Source organism: Helobdella robusta, assembly GCF_000326865.2.
Source record: "Helobdella robusta unplaced genomic scaffold HELROscaffold_3, whole genome shotgun sequence".
Taxonomy (NCBI): Eukaryota; Metazoa; Annelida; class Clitellata; order Rhynchobdellida; family Glossiphoniidae; genus Helobdella; species Helobdella robusta.
The window spans coordinates 421,861-443,179 of record NW_008704501.1 but is presented as its reverse complement, the minus strand read 5'-3'; the positions used below and the strand labels follow the sequence as shown (position 1 = coordinate 443,179).

The 21,319-nt window shown below is 32.0% G+C and overlaps 2 protein-coding genes across 2 annotated transcripts; one reads left to right on the top strand and one right to left on the bottom strand.

Moving 5' to 3' along the window:
* Window positions 1-11,533: 11,533 nt before the first annotated feature.
* HELRODRAFT_160971 (hypothetical protein) lies at window positions 11,534-13,418 on the bottom strand (the record flags this gene model as incomplete). The annotated part of the gene is made up of 5 exons (XM_009020964.1): window positions 11,534-11,680; window positions 11,818-12,120; window positions 12,243-12,392; window position 12,915; window positions 13,375-13,418. 5 exons carry the CDS (start codon window positions 13,416-13,418, stop codon window positions 11,534-11,536), a joined length of 645 nt encoding a protein of 214 aa, XP_009019212.1.
* Window positions 13,419-17,946: 4,528 nt separating this feature from the next.
* On the top strand, window positions 17,947-20,562 carry HELRODRAFT_160970 (hypothetical protein; the record flags this gene model as incomplete). Its single annotated transcript, XM_009020963.1, has 5 exons — window positions 17,947-17,982; window positions 18,857-18,972; window positions 19,586-19,745; window position 20,123; window positions 20,324-20,562. The coding sequence occupies 5 exons, from the start codon at window positions 17,947-17,949 to the stop codon at window positions 20,560-20,562; spliced, it is 552 nt and encodes a 183-aa protein (XP_009019211.1).
* Between the last annotated feature and the right edge of the window lie 757 nt (window positions 20,563-21,319).

The window sequence follows — 21,319 nt, the reverse complement described above, 5'->3', positions numbered from 1 at the left end:
TGTGTTGTTATTGTGCTGTTGCTTGTTGTTGTATTGTTGTGTAATTAATGTGTTGGTTTGTTGTGATGTTGTGTTAGTGTTGTTGTAGTGCTGTTGGGTTATAATGTTGTGTCGTTGTTATGTGTAGTCGTTGCGGTGTTGTTCTTCCCATACTTTTCACTCCTTACCGTTATAGTCATGTTATAATAATAATAATTATTATTTTATTTGACAAATATAAACAACTATACAATTCTGAAACATAAGAGTGCAGTTGGCAGAGTAGAGTTATTGAATCAATAAAATCAAATTAAACAAATCTCATTGTTGATGCGATTCAGGTAGGTAGGTAGGTAGGTAGGTAGGTAGGTAGGTAGGTAGGTAGGTAGGTAGGTAGGTAGGTAGGTAGGTAGGTAGGTAGGTAGGTAGGTAGGTAGGTAGGTAGGTAGGTAGGTAGGTAGGTAGGTAGGTAGGTAGGTAGGTAGGTAGGTAGGTAGGTAGGTAGGTAGGTAGGTAGGTAGGTAGGTAGGTAGGTAGGTAGGTAGGTAGGTAGGTAGGTAGGTAGGTAGTTAGATAAAACACATATAGATTATATACCTAGTCAGTTACAACATTCCTGTCTTTAGCACGCACATTCAACGTTTGAAAGAATTGTGAATGCATTGGTGTTGTTGCCGCTGTTGTCATTGAAGTTTTTATTGTTTGTATTTGTTGCTACTAATCGTGTTGTTGGTTGTTGCTATCAATGTTGTTGTTTGTCGTTATAGTTGTTACTGTTTGTTGTGAATATTGTTTTTTGTTATTTTTGTCATGACAGGTTTTATTTGAAATGAATGAATCAGACACATTCACATACGTTCCATCAAGTCAGACACATTCACATACGTTCCATCAAGATGATAAAATCAGAATTAAATGAATGAAGCACTGCACAAGTCATTCAACCCTAAACTATTTCGTAAAATTCATGAAAATAAAAATAGTTATATATATATATAATTATATATAAAATTATATATTTATATATAATTATATAATATATATATATTACATAATGTTTTGTTTACATACATACTTACACAATTATAAAATCAAACTTGTAAACACACAACACTCACAAACACACACCATACACACACGCACACACACACACACAACAATCACTAACACAAACACTCTCTCACACACACATTTAAAAATACACACACACAAACAGAAAAACAAACCACACACATAAAGAAACCGACGGTGACGAAAATGCACAATTTTCAATATCCCAAATGGAATTAGATTTTGTATAACAAGAGTTAGTGCAATTAGAGTTCACGAACACAAACACACATGTGTTTTATATGGTATAATATATGTATGTATGTATGTATGTTTGTTTGTATGTATGTATGTATATATATATAGTTGTATGTATCATGTATGCATTGATTATATATTTTACTAAGCTATGTACAATCAACAGTTCTTCGAAGGAAGTTATTATAGAGGTAACTTTAGAAATGGCACAGTGAATCGCTTCATCGTAAATTAATAACGAAAAATAAATAAATAAATAATAATAATAATAAAATGAAATAATAATAAATAGATGCAGTATTTATACAGTGTGTATATATTTTTTTTACTTAGTTTTAATCAACGAGCAATTTTTAATTGCAGAGTTGTATTGGATCAGCTTGCGATTTTTAAATGTCCTTCAGTGCCTCACAACATGGGAGTATTTTCCGATCGCTGAACACTTGTCACGCTATTCCACGTCGTCTGGTCAGTGGTCAGTAATCGGTGGTCAGTGGTCAGTAATCGGTGGCCAGTGGTTGGTGATCTATGGTCACGCATCAAAATGAACTTCATTCTCATTCCCTTTTACTTGTGCAAAATCAATTTCTTTTATTTGAATTCGAGCTTTTTAAATTTTTCAATCTTACATTAACTGATTGTAATTTTTAATGGCCTCACTTCGTAAAGTTTTTAAAACATTTTATTTGTTGTAATTATTTATTTTTACTTCTACCTTTTTTAGTTTTATCTGCTTAAAGGAACATTTTTTATTCGATTTCAAATGTTTATCGTTTGGGAGAAAACGAAACAATAAAATCTAAAATGAGATAATGAGATAATGAGGCGGGATTCATTTATTGTTTGATTGTGGTTAGGTATGTAAATAAAATTATGGAAAGCCAGCAGGCTCTGTTGAGAGAGTTTCAGACAGGCAGGCTTGTGCGTCCGGTGGTTTTTGCACTGATGAAATCTAATTTAATTTAATTCATTTTTATTCGTTTTTTTCAACATTATTTAATTTACTTTCAATTACACAAAATTTTATTTTAATTTCCAATTAATTTAGTATAGCAGAATCATTTTACCCGCAAATTTAATTTTTGCGGATGGTTGTTTAAGTTTCAATTTAACTTTTTAAGAGGTGAAAGTTTACTGTTGTATCTGCATGTAGATATTCAAGCAGGTCTGTATGTAATCAGTAAATAAATTACTTGCTGACAAATAATTTTTTCCCAAAAAGATTTTCAATTTTTTGCAATTCTTCTTATAATGTATAAACGGGTAGTTAGGTTTATTTACGTTTACAGATATAAACAGTTTAAATAAGATACATAATAAATATTAAACCAAGCGGAATTTTTTGACTTGACTCACTTCTGTCGCTCTTTAGTTGGACCAACTTCAGCAAAAATGAGTTATATGAGTTATATTAGAGCAACTCTTTGTACAGGCAGATATTTGAAAGCGATTAAAGCAGATCGTAACGTATGGTGAATATTTTACGTTAGCCCAACGATCATTCAGTTTGCCCAATTGAAAACATGAACGAATAATTAACATTCGATTTAACATAGATGTGAATTTTCTAAAATTGAAGCACGCATCTGGATATGAGAAATATGTTTTCATTCAACTGTTGAACGGATAATATTTATTTGGAAATAATCCGAACTCCCACTTGATTTGTTGAAGAGAAAACAAGTTATAAATTTTACAAATTTCGTCGATGACTTTCAACAAAAGGTCAGAGTTTATAAAAACAATTATTTTTTATCTTGCTGCGTTTGAAACTTGTATAAAAGGTAATTTGTGTCGAGATGAACATGACAGAAATAAGCGAGCGTTGAATGAACACGATGTAAAAATGTAGCAAGGCGAAATAACTACAACCAAAAAAAAGTTTTTTTGTAACACAAAAAGTGAAAGTAGTCAATCGATTGTTGTTCTGTAAGGTGACGAAGGTGTAGAGGTGAGACGCAGAGAGCTGTCGCTTCATCAGCGTCTCACGATATCTGCGTTACACACTCGCAGGTATGTTCACAATATAAATGAGAAATTAATTGGACTCAAGCAGAGAAGCAGGTACCAACTTTTGAATGTCTTTTGTTACGCAAACAACAAACATCGTGCTAAGCTGAATAACAAATTTGATGCAGAATTGATGATTACAATTGTTGAAGTTGAATATGTTTCGTGTTTGTCGCGTGTGTGTATTTTTAAAATAGGCTTCGTATCTTATCTTTAATTTTTAAATTCACTTTTTAACAAAATTTGGATGTAATTATAACAATAAAAAGTTGTTGATTATATTCGATTATTGTTATTGTTCATAAAATTGTTATTCTTAAGTCGAGGTTAAAAAAAGTAATGCATGAAGAATGGAAATTAATTAGAAGTTCGTTTTGAAAAGTAGTAAAAATATGTTGTAAGACTTCATCAGTTGTTTCTTGTTACCATGACAAAGGTTTGTATGGACTGGACACCTAACATTTCACATTGTATATCAGTTTTAACCGCTCTTATTTTGTTGATGTTAGTTTCAACTTTAAAAAATTTATATTAGGTTAAGTTACTTCTTTTTTAAAGTGTGCCAAATATTTTCGAGGATGATTTCATTTTGTAGTTTTAGTGAGTGCCAAACAAAACAATGTGAAAACATCTTTTCGTGAAGTAATTTAGGATTGTTATAAATAAATTGAGTTGGTCGATACGAGTGATTTTATCTTGGTGATGTTCTTCGTGAAGGCATAAAACTAACCTATCATTGCATGGATATGATTTATATTCTACAACGGATTCGCTTGCAGCAAAGCATCAACAATCAATATTCTCCATTTTTTATCGCTCATTGAAGGAAATCAATGTTCTGGTGACTCTCTGCATTTAATTAGAACATTTTTGACGTCTTTGTACTTGAGGAATGTTCTCCTTTAAATGGAATGATGCAGTTTGTTCAACACTCACACCAAAAAGAGGTCCAGATTAGCAGTGTAAAAGGATTATGCGTTCTTGCAAATGTATGGCCAGGCAGGCTTAATAATTTTTAACTTCTTGTTTGACTTCGTCCGAAGGAGAGGTTGTAGAGAATTTGTTTAATTTTTACAAAATTATTAGTTGATATATTATAACTTTGAAACAAAAAAAATTTAGCAACTTTCCAAATAATATCTGAATTTATTAGACGGGTTTTATTCCATTTTTATCAAGATTAAAATCAAGATGAATTATTAATTAAGAAGGATCTAAAATATATTGAAAAACACTTGACGTAAATTTATATTTGTTCATTTGTTTATTTCAAGTTGAAATAAATTCAATATTAATAAACTAATATTTAATAACTAATAAGGAACTCAACGTTACTTATGAGTAATGTAATGGCAACTTTGCATTGCATTTGAACTTCACATTGGTTCACGTTACTTTAAAATGAATGACAACTTGATAATGCTTCTGTGTCACTTAGACTGTTAACATTGTTTGATACCATTAAATAAACCTAATTTAATATTGTTAACCAATTCTTCAATAAAAATAAGCTAAAATCAACATTAGGAGCATTTTATTTCATTGGAACTTTAATGATTGTTTAAAATAACACTGCAAACTTGATGGTCTATTTTATTAGAGAACAAATGTGTATAAACACGAACGGGATGAAATAAATGTCTACACAATCAATGTACAATTGTGCATGCACTGCTTGCTCAACGTTCCTTATGAGTAATGTAATGGCAACTTTGCATTGCATTTGAACTTCACATTGGTTCACGTTACTTTAAAATGAATGACAACTTGATAATGCTTCTGTGTCACTTAGACTGTTAACATTGTTTGATACCATTAAATAAACCTAATTTAATATTGTTAACCAATTCTTCATTACAAATATGCAATAAGTTTGACAACGTCTTATTGTTATTATTACGAAATGCACGGCCAAGGCTAGGGTCAGTAGATTTTTAACATTTTTCAAACATAATTTACGGTAGACATTTCAGAACAGTTATACAAAAAAACAAAACTGCTATACAAAAATACTTAAACTTTTACATAACATTTTGATTAAGCCTCTAAATTCATCAAATTTTTTAAACTAACTTGTCATCATCGGATTTAAAACCAGTTATTAAATACTTTTAGTTTGAAAGACCTTTTGGTAACTATTACCTTATAAATTTGCTAAAATTCTGTTCTTACTACATTGAAAGTGAAAGATTTTCAAAAGATCGAAATAGATGTTTGCTTTCGAGTCCTTATTATTTTAATACATTTTAACTTCAATTTCAGTGTAATATTTTATTTATTAAAGTAAAAGTAAAATTACTACTAATAATTTACTTTTAATATTGAAGTAAAATATAGCTTTTGTTGTATTGAAACTGAAATAAAAAATTTTGGAACATAAAAATAATTTCATAGATTTCTATGACTGGATATGAAACAATCGCCTAAACTGGAAGATAATCGACTGAATTATTAAAAAAAACTAAAAGTCGTAAAGTTTTGAAGAGCCTGAAACTTCAGTAACATGTGGGCTGGGTTAGGAGAATTGCCTTCACGGATTCAAAAATTAAAAAGCAGCGGAGACTAAAAATTAAATTCTGCTATAGAAACATCGGCAGATTGCTACGACCGACAATCACTTTCGACCTTTTACACACATCATACGTTCATTATCTGCCACCGTGGCCTGCTGCAAATTTCAACGCCATCAATATTTAAACTTTCCAACTTTGAAAAGAATTAAAAATTTTTAAGGAACATGTCTAAAGAAAAATCTTTGCAATTATTCGAGTGATTCGATTTTTAAGCTAAAAATAGTTTAATAGTTTAATAAATATAGTTTAATAGTTTTTGTTTCTAGATTGTTTAATCTTGATGTAATCAAGAAATCTTTTAAAAAACTTCCTTAATTCCGATACATTCCTGTCGTCTTACGTAGAAAACAACAGCGGACAGTCCTATTCGAAACTCTGACGACATACAACCTTGACCGACTTGGGCTTGATGTTGTCATTACGAGTGATTTTATCTTGGTGATGTTCTTCGTGAAGGCATAAAACTAACCTATCATTGCATGGATGTTGTCATTAAACTTATTATAACTTGTTATTGGTTAGTGTGACAAACTGTTCTAAGAATAATATACTACAACAACTACTACTACCACCACTACTACTATTACTTCTACTACCACTATCACCAATTCTACTATTACTATTACTACTACTACCACTATCACCACTGCTACTATTACTACTACTACCGACACTACTACTACTAGCAGTAGTAATAACAATATTTATTATTATTGTTTTAATTTATAATAATATTATTAAGACTATAATAGTTATTGCTAAAAGAATGCAATGTCAGCAAAGGTTCGTGTCAGCAGTAGTAAGTGAGGTGCGTGCAAACAATACGAACGAACATTCCAAACATGTGATCGCATTGAATGAAGAGAGAATTCATCGAGTATAAGCAATAAGCATTCAATTCATTCTCAGTTCGTTTCTTAGTATTTAACTTTATAAGGGCATATGAATACGTCTGTAAAGCAATCTACGTATTATCTCTTTCTTTCTTTTTCTCTTTCTCTCTCTCTCCCTCTCTCTCTCTCTCTTTCTATATATATATATATATATATATATATATATATATATATATATATCAGTGTGTGTGTGTATGTAAATAATAGGTATAGACCTGGTTGCATATGTGTTTTGAAGTTTTGCAGCATGTCTGGCTGCCATTCTGTAGTTAAGTTTTGAATGAATTTAAATTGAAATCTCACCTCATTCAATGTAATATTGTACCGTTAGTTTGTTTAGACATTTTAGACTCAACATAACTCAGTGACTGTTATTTTTAGTTGAAAGCCGGTAGGATATTCTGTAATACTATTTGTCGATGCTTGTTCTAACAATTTCAATCACTAAAGAACTTCTCGCGACTGAGTGGCTGCCACAAATGCCACCAGGCGCCTGTATTTTTTTATTATCAGACCAGCAACTGCAAACATTTACTAGAGTTACCACATCACAACCATAACAAATTGTAATCATAATGTTAACAATTGTTCAACAACATTAAATAAATACTCCTCTTCAACATCACAAACTGGCTGCCTCCAACTTCTTTTTATTATGTAAAATTATTATCGCACAATAATAATAATAATTATAATTATTATTGTTATAAAAATATAAAAAAATAATAATAATTATTATTATTATTATTTCAACAAACTGCTGCATATGAATGGTTAAACATTCATTGAAGAACTTTTAACGAAGAGAACTGATGTGGAACCACAAACATTGCTGACAGCCTGGCTAATCACATTTTTAACATTTCAAATGCTTCGAATTATAAGGTATTCAAAACATCAGTGAGACACTGTCTTTGCTCAAAAGATTTCTTTCACTAGAATTTACACATGTCGTATATAGTATTGAGTTTTTTACTACAATCATTTAATTATAGTTATACTATTACTACTACTACTACTACTACTACTCCTACTACTACTACTAATACTACTACTAATACTACTACTACAACTACTACTATTACTACTACTACTACTACAACTACTACTTCTACTACTATTACTACTACTACTGCTACTAATAATTATGATAATAATAATACTCATAGCTATTAATATTTGACAAAAATAAATGAATAAATTTCTCTTGATGACCCAATATATATTAATAATTGAACGTCTGCACATAACAAAACGGTGCCTCGGCTTGATTTATCGCCTGTCAAAGATTGTTCACTTGATTCCTATGCCTGATATGAAATATTAAATCATTCCAAACATGCTCGACTAAATAACTTCAATTTTTAAAAGGCAGTCTTTCTCAAATTTTATAAAAGTTATTTCCAAAGAATGTCTCGTTCTCAAACATTATAAGTGTCATTTCGGGTTTCCTTCCATTGCATCCGCGTGTAGCAGTACTTCCTCTGTGCTGCTGAATTCCATCGGGTAGTTGGCTGCGTGCAAAATGAAGATGGAGAAGTAAGGCGGGTGTTGAAGTGTGATGGTGGTGCCAGTCATGTTTTCAGTTGAAAATATCTATGAAATAAAAGATTACCTACAAAGTTGAAGTGGTGTTTATAAACAGCAGTTGCACTGTTAACCGAGATATATGTGACTGCAATGGTCCTGATCTGATGAACATTCAGCGAAGGACCGAGACAAAGTTGACGAGAGAATGCAAAAGTTTTGAAAATTTTTGTTGGTGTGGCCAAATTACGCTGCGACTGTTTTGTTTATCTCGCAAACTTTTTGTAAATTTTCTTCTTAAAACGGTGTTCTTGTGTCCAAAACTGGATTTTACTGAGTTCGAATAAAAATACTTCTCACATCTGGAAGCCTCTCTAACGAAATCAGCCGCTCTGAACATTTGTGATGTTGTGACGTTGAGCCTGCAACTGCTGCTGAACACAACATACTGTTAACACTACTGTAGGCAGTAACTGATGTAAACATTTTTGTTGGCGGTTGTCATTGCAGAAATTGAGACAACATGAAAATGAAAATTGGCAGCAAAAGTCATTTGAATGTGCGCACGAGCAAGTCGATAGCTTGACAAACAGTGAGTGTAGGTAGCTCTGCTGTCACGCATTCAAGACTTGCAACAAATCAGTAGTCATTCTTTTATTCTTTCTTTTATTTGTTATTTCAACACACTCTTCCTACAATTGAATGAATATAAAAATTTTATTCATGTTTGAAGCTTTTGTGATCATTTTGTTATTTTGGATGTTTTTATATGTGACTTTGCAATTGAATGTATATGCAACTTGTTAAAAATCAAAGACACTAAAAAAATTTTAACTTTTTCTAGTATAAATTTGAAATTAAAATAACAAGTCGTACAAACACAATGAAAACTTTTGGTTGCAGATGTTACTACCAAACAATCACACCACATTCAACTAATCAACAACCTAATACAACAGCCCAACAACAATCAACCAACCAACTGACATCAACCACCACCACAACCACCAACAATAAAACAAAACCAGAACAATCAACAGCTAATTCCTACAACAATAAAGCACTTGATTAAATGAATGTTCATATTACAACTATTATGCCACTGAAAATTGTCCAATAATTGCGTAGTAATAAGCATAGTACTCCTTAGTTCGTAGCGATAACTTAATGATATCAGTAGAGGACCAGCATTGAAATAAAAAATGTTCATAATTCTGCCCACACTGCACACCATTATCCTCCATCTTTGATCCAACAATTCACATGCGATATTATTAATACCCTTTTTTATTTCAAGTCAGACATTTCAAACTTGAATAATTGCAAAATGATGAACAATACCAACAACCAGTGGAAAATGTTGCTGGTTTTGTTTCTTAATCATTTATAAATTATTTAAAAATGAAATAGAGAGACAGAAGTGAATGCAAATGAGATTTGGACGTGGTTCCTTCAACCGCTGAAGGAACCACGTCTTTGATAATGGTAGTAGTGGGTTCAAACTATGATGACGACAGACAGACAGGCTTCTTTCAATAATACATTGATTTCCGAATAAAACAGAAACCAAAAAATTATTTATTTCACAAACGAAAAAATGATTAACGCAGGGTAAACGAGTTTTAGAAGTGGAATTCAACGAAGCTGCACCCACATAACTTATTTTAAGGAAATCATTCCACCTACTAGGTCTAATTATCAGTTTCACCATTTCCAAAATTATGGTCTTCGTAATTATTATCGGATGCATGAATGCGTGGATGGATAGATGAATGGATGATTTGATGGATTGATTGATGGAGTGGTGCATGGTTGGATGAGTGGTAGATAGATGGATAGATTGTTGCATGAATAGATTGGATAGATTTGGATGCATCAAAACAGCCAGTTATAATTCATTCTCAAACAACTTGATATAACATCCATCTTTTTGATATTTTCAGAATTATGAAATCTCTTCGTTAATCTTAAGGACAAAACTGAACTCAATTTAATGCCATGCTACAAAAATCCTTTTGCAGTATTAATTTGTAGATACACACACAGACGCACACACACGCTTTGTACGATATATATATATATATATATATATATATATATATATATATATATATATATATATATATATATATAATTTTAGTCGGCAGCCACATTTTATCAGCTCATTCCTAATCACCAGCACAAAAATTTTAAGAACAAATGTTCATAACATTAACACATTAGCACTTGCATTAGAAAATAATTTATAATTAATTCCAAAATAGAAAGTTGAACTGTTTTCATACAAAGCGTGCATTTAAATTTAATCAACCAATTATGTTGCGTTGTTCAGTTGTTACGTTCAGTAAGTAAGGAATGAGCGAATCGCTGAAACCAACAATGATTGAATGTCTAAAAAATTATTGAATTTATAAAAAATATTTTTTCGTACATAAACACAATTACTGACTGCAATCAACAAGTTTGAAGCACTGCAACCAGCAAGTTAGAAGCCCTGCAACCAACAGGTTTGATGCCCTGCAACCAACAAGTTTGAAGCACTGCAACCAATAAAGTTAGAAGCACTGCAACCAACAAGTTAGAAACACTGCAACCAACAAGTTTGAAGCACTGCAATCAATAAAGTTAGAAGCAAACAGAGTGTCGGCATCGGTCATCATTTTTTGCTGGATTCGGATATTTTTCATCCAACTGCAACACACTGGAAGCAAATGCAGACCAGCATCAGCATGGGAAGATAGGGAGGAAGAGACATACAGAAGATGCACGCATGACGACATAAAATTCGAAGAAGCACCGACAGTCGTAAACCGTTGAGGCTGAAGACGTTTGATGAGCAATCGTACGCTACATCACGTCCATCTTTATTATCTCATTTTCCCATCCATATTTATATACATATATATATATATAATAGATATACTTCCTCGTATATATATATATATATATATATATATATATATATATATATATATATATATATATATATATTAAGGTGAGTCGAAATGTAAAAAATATTAAGTTGGAGATCCTGTGCATGTCTAAAAAGTTGCTTTTTGATGTACTCGTTTGAAAAAACCTCACTTTTTATTTTATGGACAGTGTCTACAGGTCCCAACTCTGACTAGAAAGACTACATAAATACCCAATGTTAGGGTAATGTATTGCAATGTATTACAAATTAAAAAGAATGTAAACTGTAACGAATCAATGTTAAACAGCAACAATACAAAGTTGTTTAACCTAACTGTTAATTAAATCTTTCTTGCTGTCTATTTTTGGTATCTCTAATCTGGATTTCTTACTCTGTAACACCATGCCATGACGGGACTTTTTCCCATAAACTTTACAGCTGGCAGCGCTAACGTCTTTAATTGTTCTCTCTACTGCCTGTGAATGACATGGAACATCGGGCAGTAGTATTGGATGTGTGTAAGTAAGTTGATGTTACTATTAGTCTGCTTCTCTCTTGCTCTTATTATTTGTTCTACTGAAAAACGACGAATTTCCTTATCACTATCACTAACTGCAGCTAAGAGAATGTTTTCAGCATGCGCAAAGTAGCAGTTATTTTTGAGAACAGGACAAACCACAGCCTGATCTAAGGCATCAAGTTCCCGAAACAACTGAACTAAGTAAAAGAAGTTGTTAGCACCATTTCGGCAAGAAGAATTTGATTTAATTTTGAACCAAGAGGGTCCGTAAAAGTTCAAAATGAAATGCGTTACTCTTCTGAGAGGTTCAGATGCCACTTCTCTAGACATGTAGAGACGCAAAATCCTGTTGGCTTTCGTCAACCATCGAGCATGACTTATATTTCCAGGTAAACTCTTTCGAGGAAATCAATATCTGTAGAAGCCTGACGTCCACGCTGTACTGCTAGACATGCTTCCAAAAACTACAGTTGGTCTGTGCTAAGATCCTTCTTGACAGCTTCATCACAATCAGTCACCTTACCAGTAATTGGCAAATAATTAACGACAGGCAATTCATTTGGATCATATTCTAGAGCTGAGCTAATTGTACCTGTCGATGTGGAAGGTCCTGTAGTTCGAGCAAAATCCACGCCTGCCAAAAACCTTCTAAATGGCAGCTCGTTACACTGTGGAAGGCATACCAACCACTGTAATGGTCTACCTAAGTTCTCCTCCAGTTAAATGAAGTGATTTATCTACAGTCTAGACTATAGCCTATTGTAGTATACATCTATATTAGCCTACTTGAATTTTACTATAGATCTATTATTGCAAAGAAGAAAATAAAATTACAAAATATTATATTAGATATTTTGCTTGTTTCTAAAAAATCCAGCACATGGTTTGTTGTTAATGTTGGTGACGTCACATGCAAATAACGTTATAAAATTTACTCCATTTCTTTTTTAGCACTTGTAGTTAGGTGCTAAGCCATTTGCCAATGCATTTTAGTTAATGATTCATAGTTCGGTACGTATTTAGATTGTACCAAGGAAATGGTTAAAATACACCAAATAAGGTAAGACTTTAATCAAAAGTTGGGACTCCTAAACGTTTCATAAAAAATCTTTAAATATTATTTTCCTACTGTACTGATGCCAAGACAACTTTTTGTTCATGTACAGGAAAGATAAAAAAATTCGACCCACCCTAATATATATATATATATATATATATATATATATATATATATATATATATTATATATATATTTACAATATTATATATATATATATATATATATATATATATGTGTGTGTGTGTGTGTGTGTGTGTGTGTGTGTGTGGGAATGGATGGAAAATAAATAGACGGATGGATAGATGGAATTGAAATAATAAATATGGACGTGATGTAGGGTACGAGTGCTCGTCAAACGTCTTCAACGTCAACGGTTTACGACTGTCGGTGCTTCTTCGAATTTCATGTCGTCAGGCATGCGTACGTTGGGGGCTGCTCCTCTCCTCTCTTTCTTCCTCCCTCTCTTCCTTCCTTCCTTCCTTCCTTCCTTCCTTCCTTCCTTCCCTTCTATCTTTCTCTACTGCTTCTTACTTTGTTGGTTGCAGTGTCTCAATATACGAGAGGAAGTATGTTTGAATAATTAAAAGAACTTTTTGGAGCAGAAACGTCGCAACGTGAAGAAACCATGGCTCATTTTTTCAAATTTTGAAATGTAAAATTTTTTTCAGCACTCATCTGGTTGATCAATAGCATGCGCTCAAATGTTCTCGAGCTCATCATGCAATCGGCAGCAGGTGCCTGCGTAGTTCGCTTTAAAACTGCACAACACGCAAATGACAACAACTGCACCACAACTTATTACATCAACTTGCAGTTAAACTAAAAACTCATTTATAAATACTTTTTAAGTTTTTTTTTTCATTTTTATTTTTCAGTCCTTCTCGGTTTGTGTGGCTGTCAAGTTGTGCACACCGCTCTGCTATTAACTTAATTATTAATTTAAATCCAACTGCACAACACATACATTTGCACTTGCATACATAAACATAAATAAACAAATATATACATAATTTTGTTTAGTTAATCATGATTTTAAGCATCTGACCTGTTTAGTAAACTAATAATTCATTCTAAAAATAATAATAATAATAATTAATAATAATAATTAATAATAATAATTAATAATAATAATTGTCATAATGATACAATACTAATAATTCTAACCCTCATGCTACTAAACAAAGCTATAGACAAATAAATAAATAAATGTATATATATATATATATATATATATATATATATGTAAAGTGACTTTGAATGAATATCAAATAAAGTTTATAAATAACGCCAGCAGCAGTCTAACAATCCACGGCCGTTGTACGACTGAGCCTTTTAGTGCATATGAAAGTCAGCCATTAAATTTAAACCTCACTATGTGCTACAGATACATTTACATATATACATACCTTGGAGGGAGACTGTATTGCATGAAATCTACCGAATTGCTGGCATTCATCAATTTAAAGTTTGTCTTTTCAATTTTTTTGCTAGAATTTTCCTGGAAATGGTTCAATTTATTAAAAAAAGAATTACTATCCAAGTTCATTATGAATATTCAATGAAACTGTTGTTAATGAAACAGTGCAGGTTTGGTTTATATTGTTCCCGCACTGAAGATGATTTGTGAAAAATTGAAATAAAACCTATCTGCACCATGAATTTGGACAACAACAGTTTCGGTGAACTTGGATAATAATTCTATTTTTATAAACTAAACAATTACCAGAAAATTTTAGTAAGGAAAATTGAAAAGATAAACTTTAAATTAATCAATGCCAAAAATTCTGACAATTCTATATGAACATACCCACACACACAAATTTATATATACATACATACATACATACATACATACATACATACATACATACATACATACATACATACATACATACATACATACATACATACATACATACATACATACATACATACATACATACATACATACATACATACATACATACATACATACATACATACATACATACATACATACATACATACATACATACATACATACATACATACATACATACATACATACATACATACATACACACATACATAAATACATACATACATACATACATACATACATACATACATACACACATACATAAATACATATTTTTGACATATGTTTGCACTGAGCACACAAGTATATATGTATATTTAAACAAGGATTCCTCATTTCAAACAATATTCATATGCACGTAAGTTATATAACGAACTTGTATTTAACGACCGTTGTAACGTTCGAACGGTATTTAAAATTCATTGTGACGTTGTATTGATTGTTAAGATATGGGTTCAGGTAGGATGTGACTTCTTGTTTCTTGCCGATGTGCTTTAATTTTTAACTTGGCATTAGTTGTTTGTTTGTTTGTTTGTTGTTTCATGCAGCTGCATGACATCAGCTGTTAATCAACGTCTCAAATGTTTGAATTTATGAAATAATAAAAGTTCACTTAACTACTACTAATTAATCGTAATTTTTAAACACGTTGAAATTTGTGCTCGATCATATGTTGTTAACGGCGAAAAACAAAGTTTTGAAGTAATTATTTTGAAGGATTGTTCGGATGTCGTAACGCAATTATAATTAATATAAAGTTATTTGTAATTCCAATTAATGTAACGATGCTAGATGGCAGGGAGTGCTCCACTAAATAGATTAATGACATTCAACAAGACGTTTCATTCGCACGGATTACACACAAATTAAAATCGCAGTTGCAATAAACTATACACAACGAGAGTATTATACTTATCATTGATTCAACTTCATTAGCATCAGCGTCGTCGTCAACAGAAAATAAAAACTCCAAAAATTTAACGTTTACATTTTACTACATTATCAATATTTATCATCCTCATCAACAACAACGACAACAAAATCATCATCATCAACAATAACAACATCATTATCAAACACAACAACAACAACATCATCCTCATCATCATCATCATCATGACCTCTTCTTAATCTCAACAATCTTCAACAGCCCCTATTTATCATTGATGAAGGTTTGTATGCGTCAAATGTCGGCATTGTTTTTTTCAAATTTGTTTTTTGCGAAGATGTTTGGTGTGGTTGTGGAATGTGTATCATGTAGATGTATCATATAGATGTATCTTGTCTCTGTATTTTGTGGATGTATCATATGTGTGTATCGTGTGTCTGTATCTTGTAGATGTATCTTGTAGATGTATCATATGTGTGTATCGTGTAAATATATCATATGGATGTATCAAACAAACGCTTTTTTATTTTTTTTTCAAAAATTTTTCTTAAAACTTTAAAAAATCGATAATTCATTTAAATTTATTTCTTATTGTCCCTAAAATATATAATATATAATCTTTGACACTTTTCTAAACATTATTTTATGTCTATTTAAATTAAAAAAAATCAAGATATTAAATAGAAATCTGAATGTTTCTCAACCATTTTTTAAACTATTTTTTCTAAAAGTTTTTTTTTGATAAAAATAAGCACCTTAGTGCAAATGTTTTTTGAAGAAATTCTTTCAAGTGTTCGAATATAAAAAATTCAGAAGTGATGCGGGCAAACGACAAGAGACGATAAAAAAAATTTTTTTCATGAAACATCGAAGAATAAGAAAATTATCTTCCAAGTGCAAAGCTCGGCTGAGTCAGTACGAAACTTCGAATGAAATTGAATTGAATGCATGCAGTTATACTACGAGAGCTTCAACTGCATTGCCCCAATGACGCTTTCCTAAATCCATCCTTATATTCTGATATTTAAAAGTTGTTCAGCTCCATATCAAAGCTCACAGATGCAGACATACAAACGAACATGCATGCACACGTACGTGCATAAACACAGCAGGCAAACACACACAAATAAACAAACACACCGAAATATATAGTGTTGAAGACAAAAAAAGAAACAACAATTTGTTTTATACTAATTGCGACTAAATAGGTGCGTATATATGTATGCAAACGTGCTGAAGTATGTGTACATTAAAACAAAAGAAACTTAAGTTTCTAAGACAAAATAATTTATTAACCCTGGAAAGCAAAGGAAAACATGCAGACTGCACGTGTTCGCAGTTGTTCGCGAGTGAATATCTTCCAACTGAAAACGAAATTTTAAAATGCATGCATACAGTTCGCAAACAACATACATACAACAAACAATTTGTTTCCATGGATAAAAATAATAAATTAACGAAAGGTGTAACTCAAACAAATAAAACAATAAACAAAACTACATACAAAAGAAGCAACATACAAACAAAACAACATACAAACGAAACAACATACAAACGAAGCAACATACAACAAAACAACATTTTGAACGACACAGAACAGCGCCGTTTTAATTCTGATAGCCCAAACCGTTACTGCTACAAATTTTTAAGATTTATTTTTTTTTATTTATTTTTTTGTTGAGGAAAACGCAAACTAAAACAATAAAATTAAAAAAGGTTTAAAAAGAAAAAGAAAGAAAGAGCGACAAACAAATAAAAAATTATATAAGATGAGACTCAAATGAAAAACATGGCTCTTAAGAAAGATGCAAGGGCCATAAAATTCTTTTGTTTTAAATCACTCTTTGTTGGACAGACACTACTCTGTAATTTTATGTAAACAACATGCAAACAACACCCAGACAACATACAAACTACATACAAACTATATACAAACTACATACAAACTACATACAAACAGCATTCAAACAACATACAAACTACATACAAACAACATACAAACAACTTGCAAACTACATACAAACAACATACATACTACATACAAACTACATACAAATTAGAGCCCTGCGCGGTTTGCGGTTGTCGCGGTTTAAACCGCAAAAACCGCACCGCAACCGCGGTTTTTTGCGGTTGCGGTGCAAAATCATGCGGTTTTACGCGGTTGCGGTTTTCAAATATGCGGTTTTTCCGCGGCGCGGTTTTTTTTATCAAAACCGCGGTGACCGCAAAAATTTTGTTAAATATTTTTGTTCGTTCATAACATTTTGAAAATTGCATTATCATTGTAATAATTTTATATATTAAAATCTTAATATCTTTGAAAGCCATTGAAGCAACCATTTCTTTTTCCTGTTTACTTTGAAAGAAGTAGTTATTTTATTTACGGCGTGGTTAATTATCGATTATTTTATAAAAATGTCCGAGGTAAAAAATGTTGAAGTTGATCCACAGGTAGATGTAATTGATAAAGGAAGGATAGGATCATCTCTCAATTATACACTGCAAAAGGGACGGTCCAGTTTAAATCCATACAAAATTGACAAAATGTTATTTATTAAGAGTAACAGTGATTTGGATGTGACAGCAACAACAACATGATAACAACAACAAAACAACAGAGAAGTAACATCTGTCTGTTTATATCTTTACAATGATGTCTTGTTTTGTTCGATTGTTTGAAAGTTTAAATTAATAATGATCATGATAATTATCTCCACCGCGGGATACGATGAACATTTATGAAAATGAACATGCATAAACAAGCAGACGCATTCAAACGAACACTCGCACACACACACGCACACACACGCGCGCGCAAAGTTACACATTCTCACACTCGCACACGCGCCTCAAAAGATGAATAAAACAATGATTAAAACATATCTCTATATATTTCTATATTTTATTTGATGATTAATTTCGAATTGTTTTACTATAGAGAGCGCTTGTGAGAACTTGTATGATGGGCGTTTTAAATTTTTTGAAAATTTAATTTGATTAGATAAAACTTGGCATGTGCACGCGAATACACCTAAAACGATTTCTGCAAGAAGCCTGCAAGTTTAGAGGTGGGAGCATTCGAGCGAGAGACGCATTTTTTAAGACTTTATAAACAAATGCACTGCCAACCATTCTAATTCAGGTGGAAATTCGACGATGACCATGCGATACGAACGTTCGTGAATTTGTTCACACGCACACATTCACACACACACACACACACACACACACACATACACATACACACACACACGCAGATAGGAGCGTTCAAACACGTGAACACAACAGAGCTCTGCATGCAATAAAAATTTGCATCTGACAACAGCCCGGCAAACAGACGGTCCACTCGATGAATCTCTTAATTGCAGCTCGACAGAGAACGACGCAAGGTGGCGTGCAGGGCAATGTTTGTGTTGGACTTTGTCTTTCTAAGACGTGCACGTGCGTACATTTACGAAAATTAAATATTCTAGAATCATCTCTTTCTTCTTCCAAAATTGTGTTGGACTTTGTCTTTCTAAGACGTGCACGTGCGTACATTTACGAAAATTGAATATTCTCGAAACGTTGGTTTAATTATGGCCAGTGTCGGTTCGTGACCCCACGCTGGAGGTCAACTAATTTCATAATTACGACGTTATTTTTCTTTAGCTTCATTTTTTTGTATTTATGGCGAATATTGCAAAGGCATAACAATGTTGCTCCGTTCTTTAACGCAGTAATTTAGTGCGAATGAGTTGTGTTCAACTCTATTACATTTTTGTTGAAATTACTTCATTTGTGGGCAATGAAGTGTTTGAAATCCCCCCACTTAACAAAAGTTTCATTTTTGTTTTTTTAATTTTGAAAGTAATTAAATGGCTTCCACTTACTTATTGGCACAGGGCCTTGAGATCTACGAATGCCGCCCTTGGTAGGCTATCTTATGTTGAAACACTCATTAAAAATTCTTCAAGAATGTATACTGGCTTAAAGGAATGTTAAAAAATGAAAAAAGTTATTTAGTCGAAAACCATCAGTCAACTTGAAAAAAAAATTTTTTTTTGACGAACAGAAGATCTAAGACTAAGCAGCAAATATTTTTCACACATTTGAATGTTTCACTAATCCGCACCTTGTTCTCGCTTAACATTCCAAACAATTACTTCGTTCTAGCAGGTTGCCTGATGTTAAGATGGAGTGCTGGCATGTTTCTCGAGTTCGCATCTTGCGAAGTATCCAACGCTGTGTAGCATTTCACGTCCACCGACATCATCATCTCTGGCCCTCACATGCATTTAAGCGCAGTCACACAAAAGCAAGTTTTTAAATAACCATGCCAACCTCGAATGCATTGGTAGACCAACTCTCTGTATAATTTATATGCAAAAAGCTAATACATTTAATAAGATGACTGTCTAAAACACCACAATCTATCTGCTATGTACTACCTCACGTGCACATTCACTTCCACGGAGCATCAAGCAAGAAGTGCAATAAATCATATAAAAATATTCAAGAAGAATTTTCATCTTCTTGAGAATCATCCATCTAAAAATTTCTTTGCGGAATAATTTTTTTTCTGGAAAAGTAAACATTTTTTTCATTTTAGGGTTAGGTTATTTAAGAATTTGTAGTTCCAAAAGTTGACAGCACATGCATTACCACTGTCATTATCATCCATCATTTAATTACCTCGACGGCTTACGTACAATTTTTTACATCTTATTTAGGATTCAATCCCTATAAAAGTTCTACATGTAAATGGCTTGAGATTGTAATTTCAATCGAATAAAAAATTGCATAAATGAAGATTGCATGAAAGATTGTATGAAGAATTGCACGAAAGATTGTATGAAGGATTGCACGAAAGATTGTATGAAGGATTGCATGAAAGATTGTACGAAGGATTGCACGAAAGATTGTATGAAGGATTGCATGAAAGATTGTATGAAGGATTGCACGAAAGATTGTATGAAGGATTGCATGAAAGATTGTATGAAGGATTGCATGGAAGATTGCTTGAAGGATAGCGTGGATGATTGCACTTAAAGTTGAAAAAATTATAATAAACAACACAAAAAGTTAAATAAACGAGTGCATGAAATGAACCTAATCATTAAATAATGTTTGAAGGAATGTTGAAATAATGCGAATAATTGCATTAAGAATAGATTCTACTGAAAATTGTTATCATTAGTTTGTTCACAAATTTGTTCATTGAAATCCTTATTATTTAACGTCACAAAATGTGTCTGAATGTTCAAAAATATTCTTCAACTTTCCCATTGTATGCATTAAAAAGCAGTTGGGTTCTTCTTTCTTCTTTCCATGCACTCTCACTCAAATATGCACAAACTCTCTGAAACAGATTTTCAATAAGCAAACAGAAACTCCGTGATGCGAGTCAGTTTAATGAAGCTTCAACATGCTCATCCATTTGAAAGTATTTTAAATAAATTTTTCGCAACATCTTGCAGAACTTTTTTTCCTAATGCCTAACAGCTGAAGGAAGTGCAAAAACTTCCGAAATGTTTTCATTTCTGGCATAATTTACAACATAATTTAATCCGCCCAGCCGTTATTAAAATATTCTGATGATGCAAAAGTTTTTAAATCAAAAATATGAACCGAGAAAATTGAAAGAAAATAACGTTGGCCTAAATTTGTGCCGAAATTTGTTTAGACGTGTTTCAAACAGTTTTGTTTATTTTCCATCGTTATAAATTTGGTTGGTTATATATTTTGTTAGCGAAATTGACGACACATGTCACGAAGAAGCCAGGTAATAATATTTATAATGCTTTTT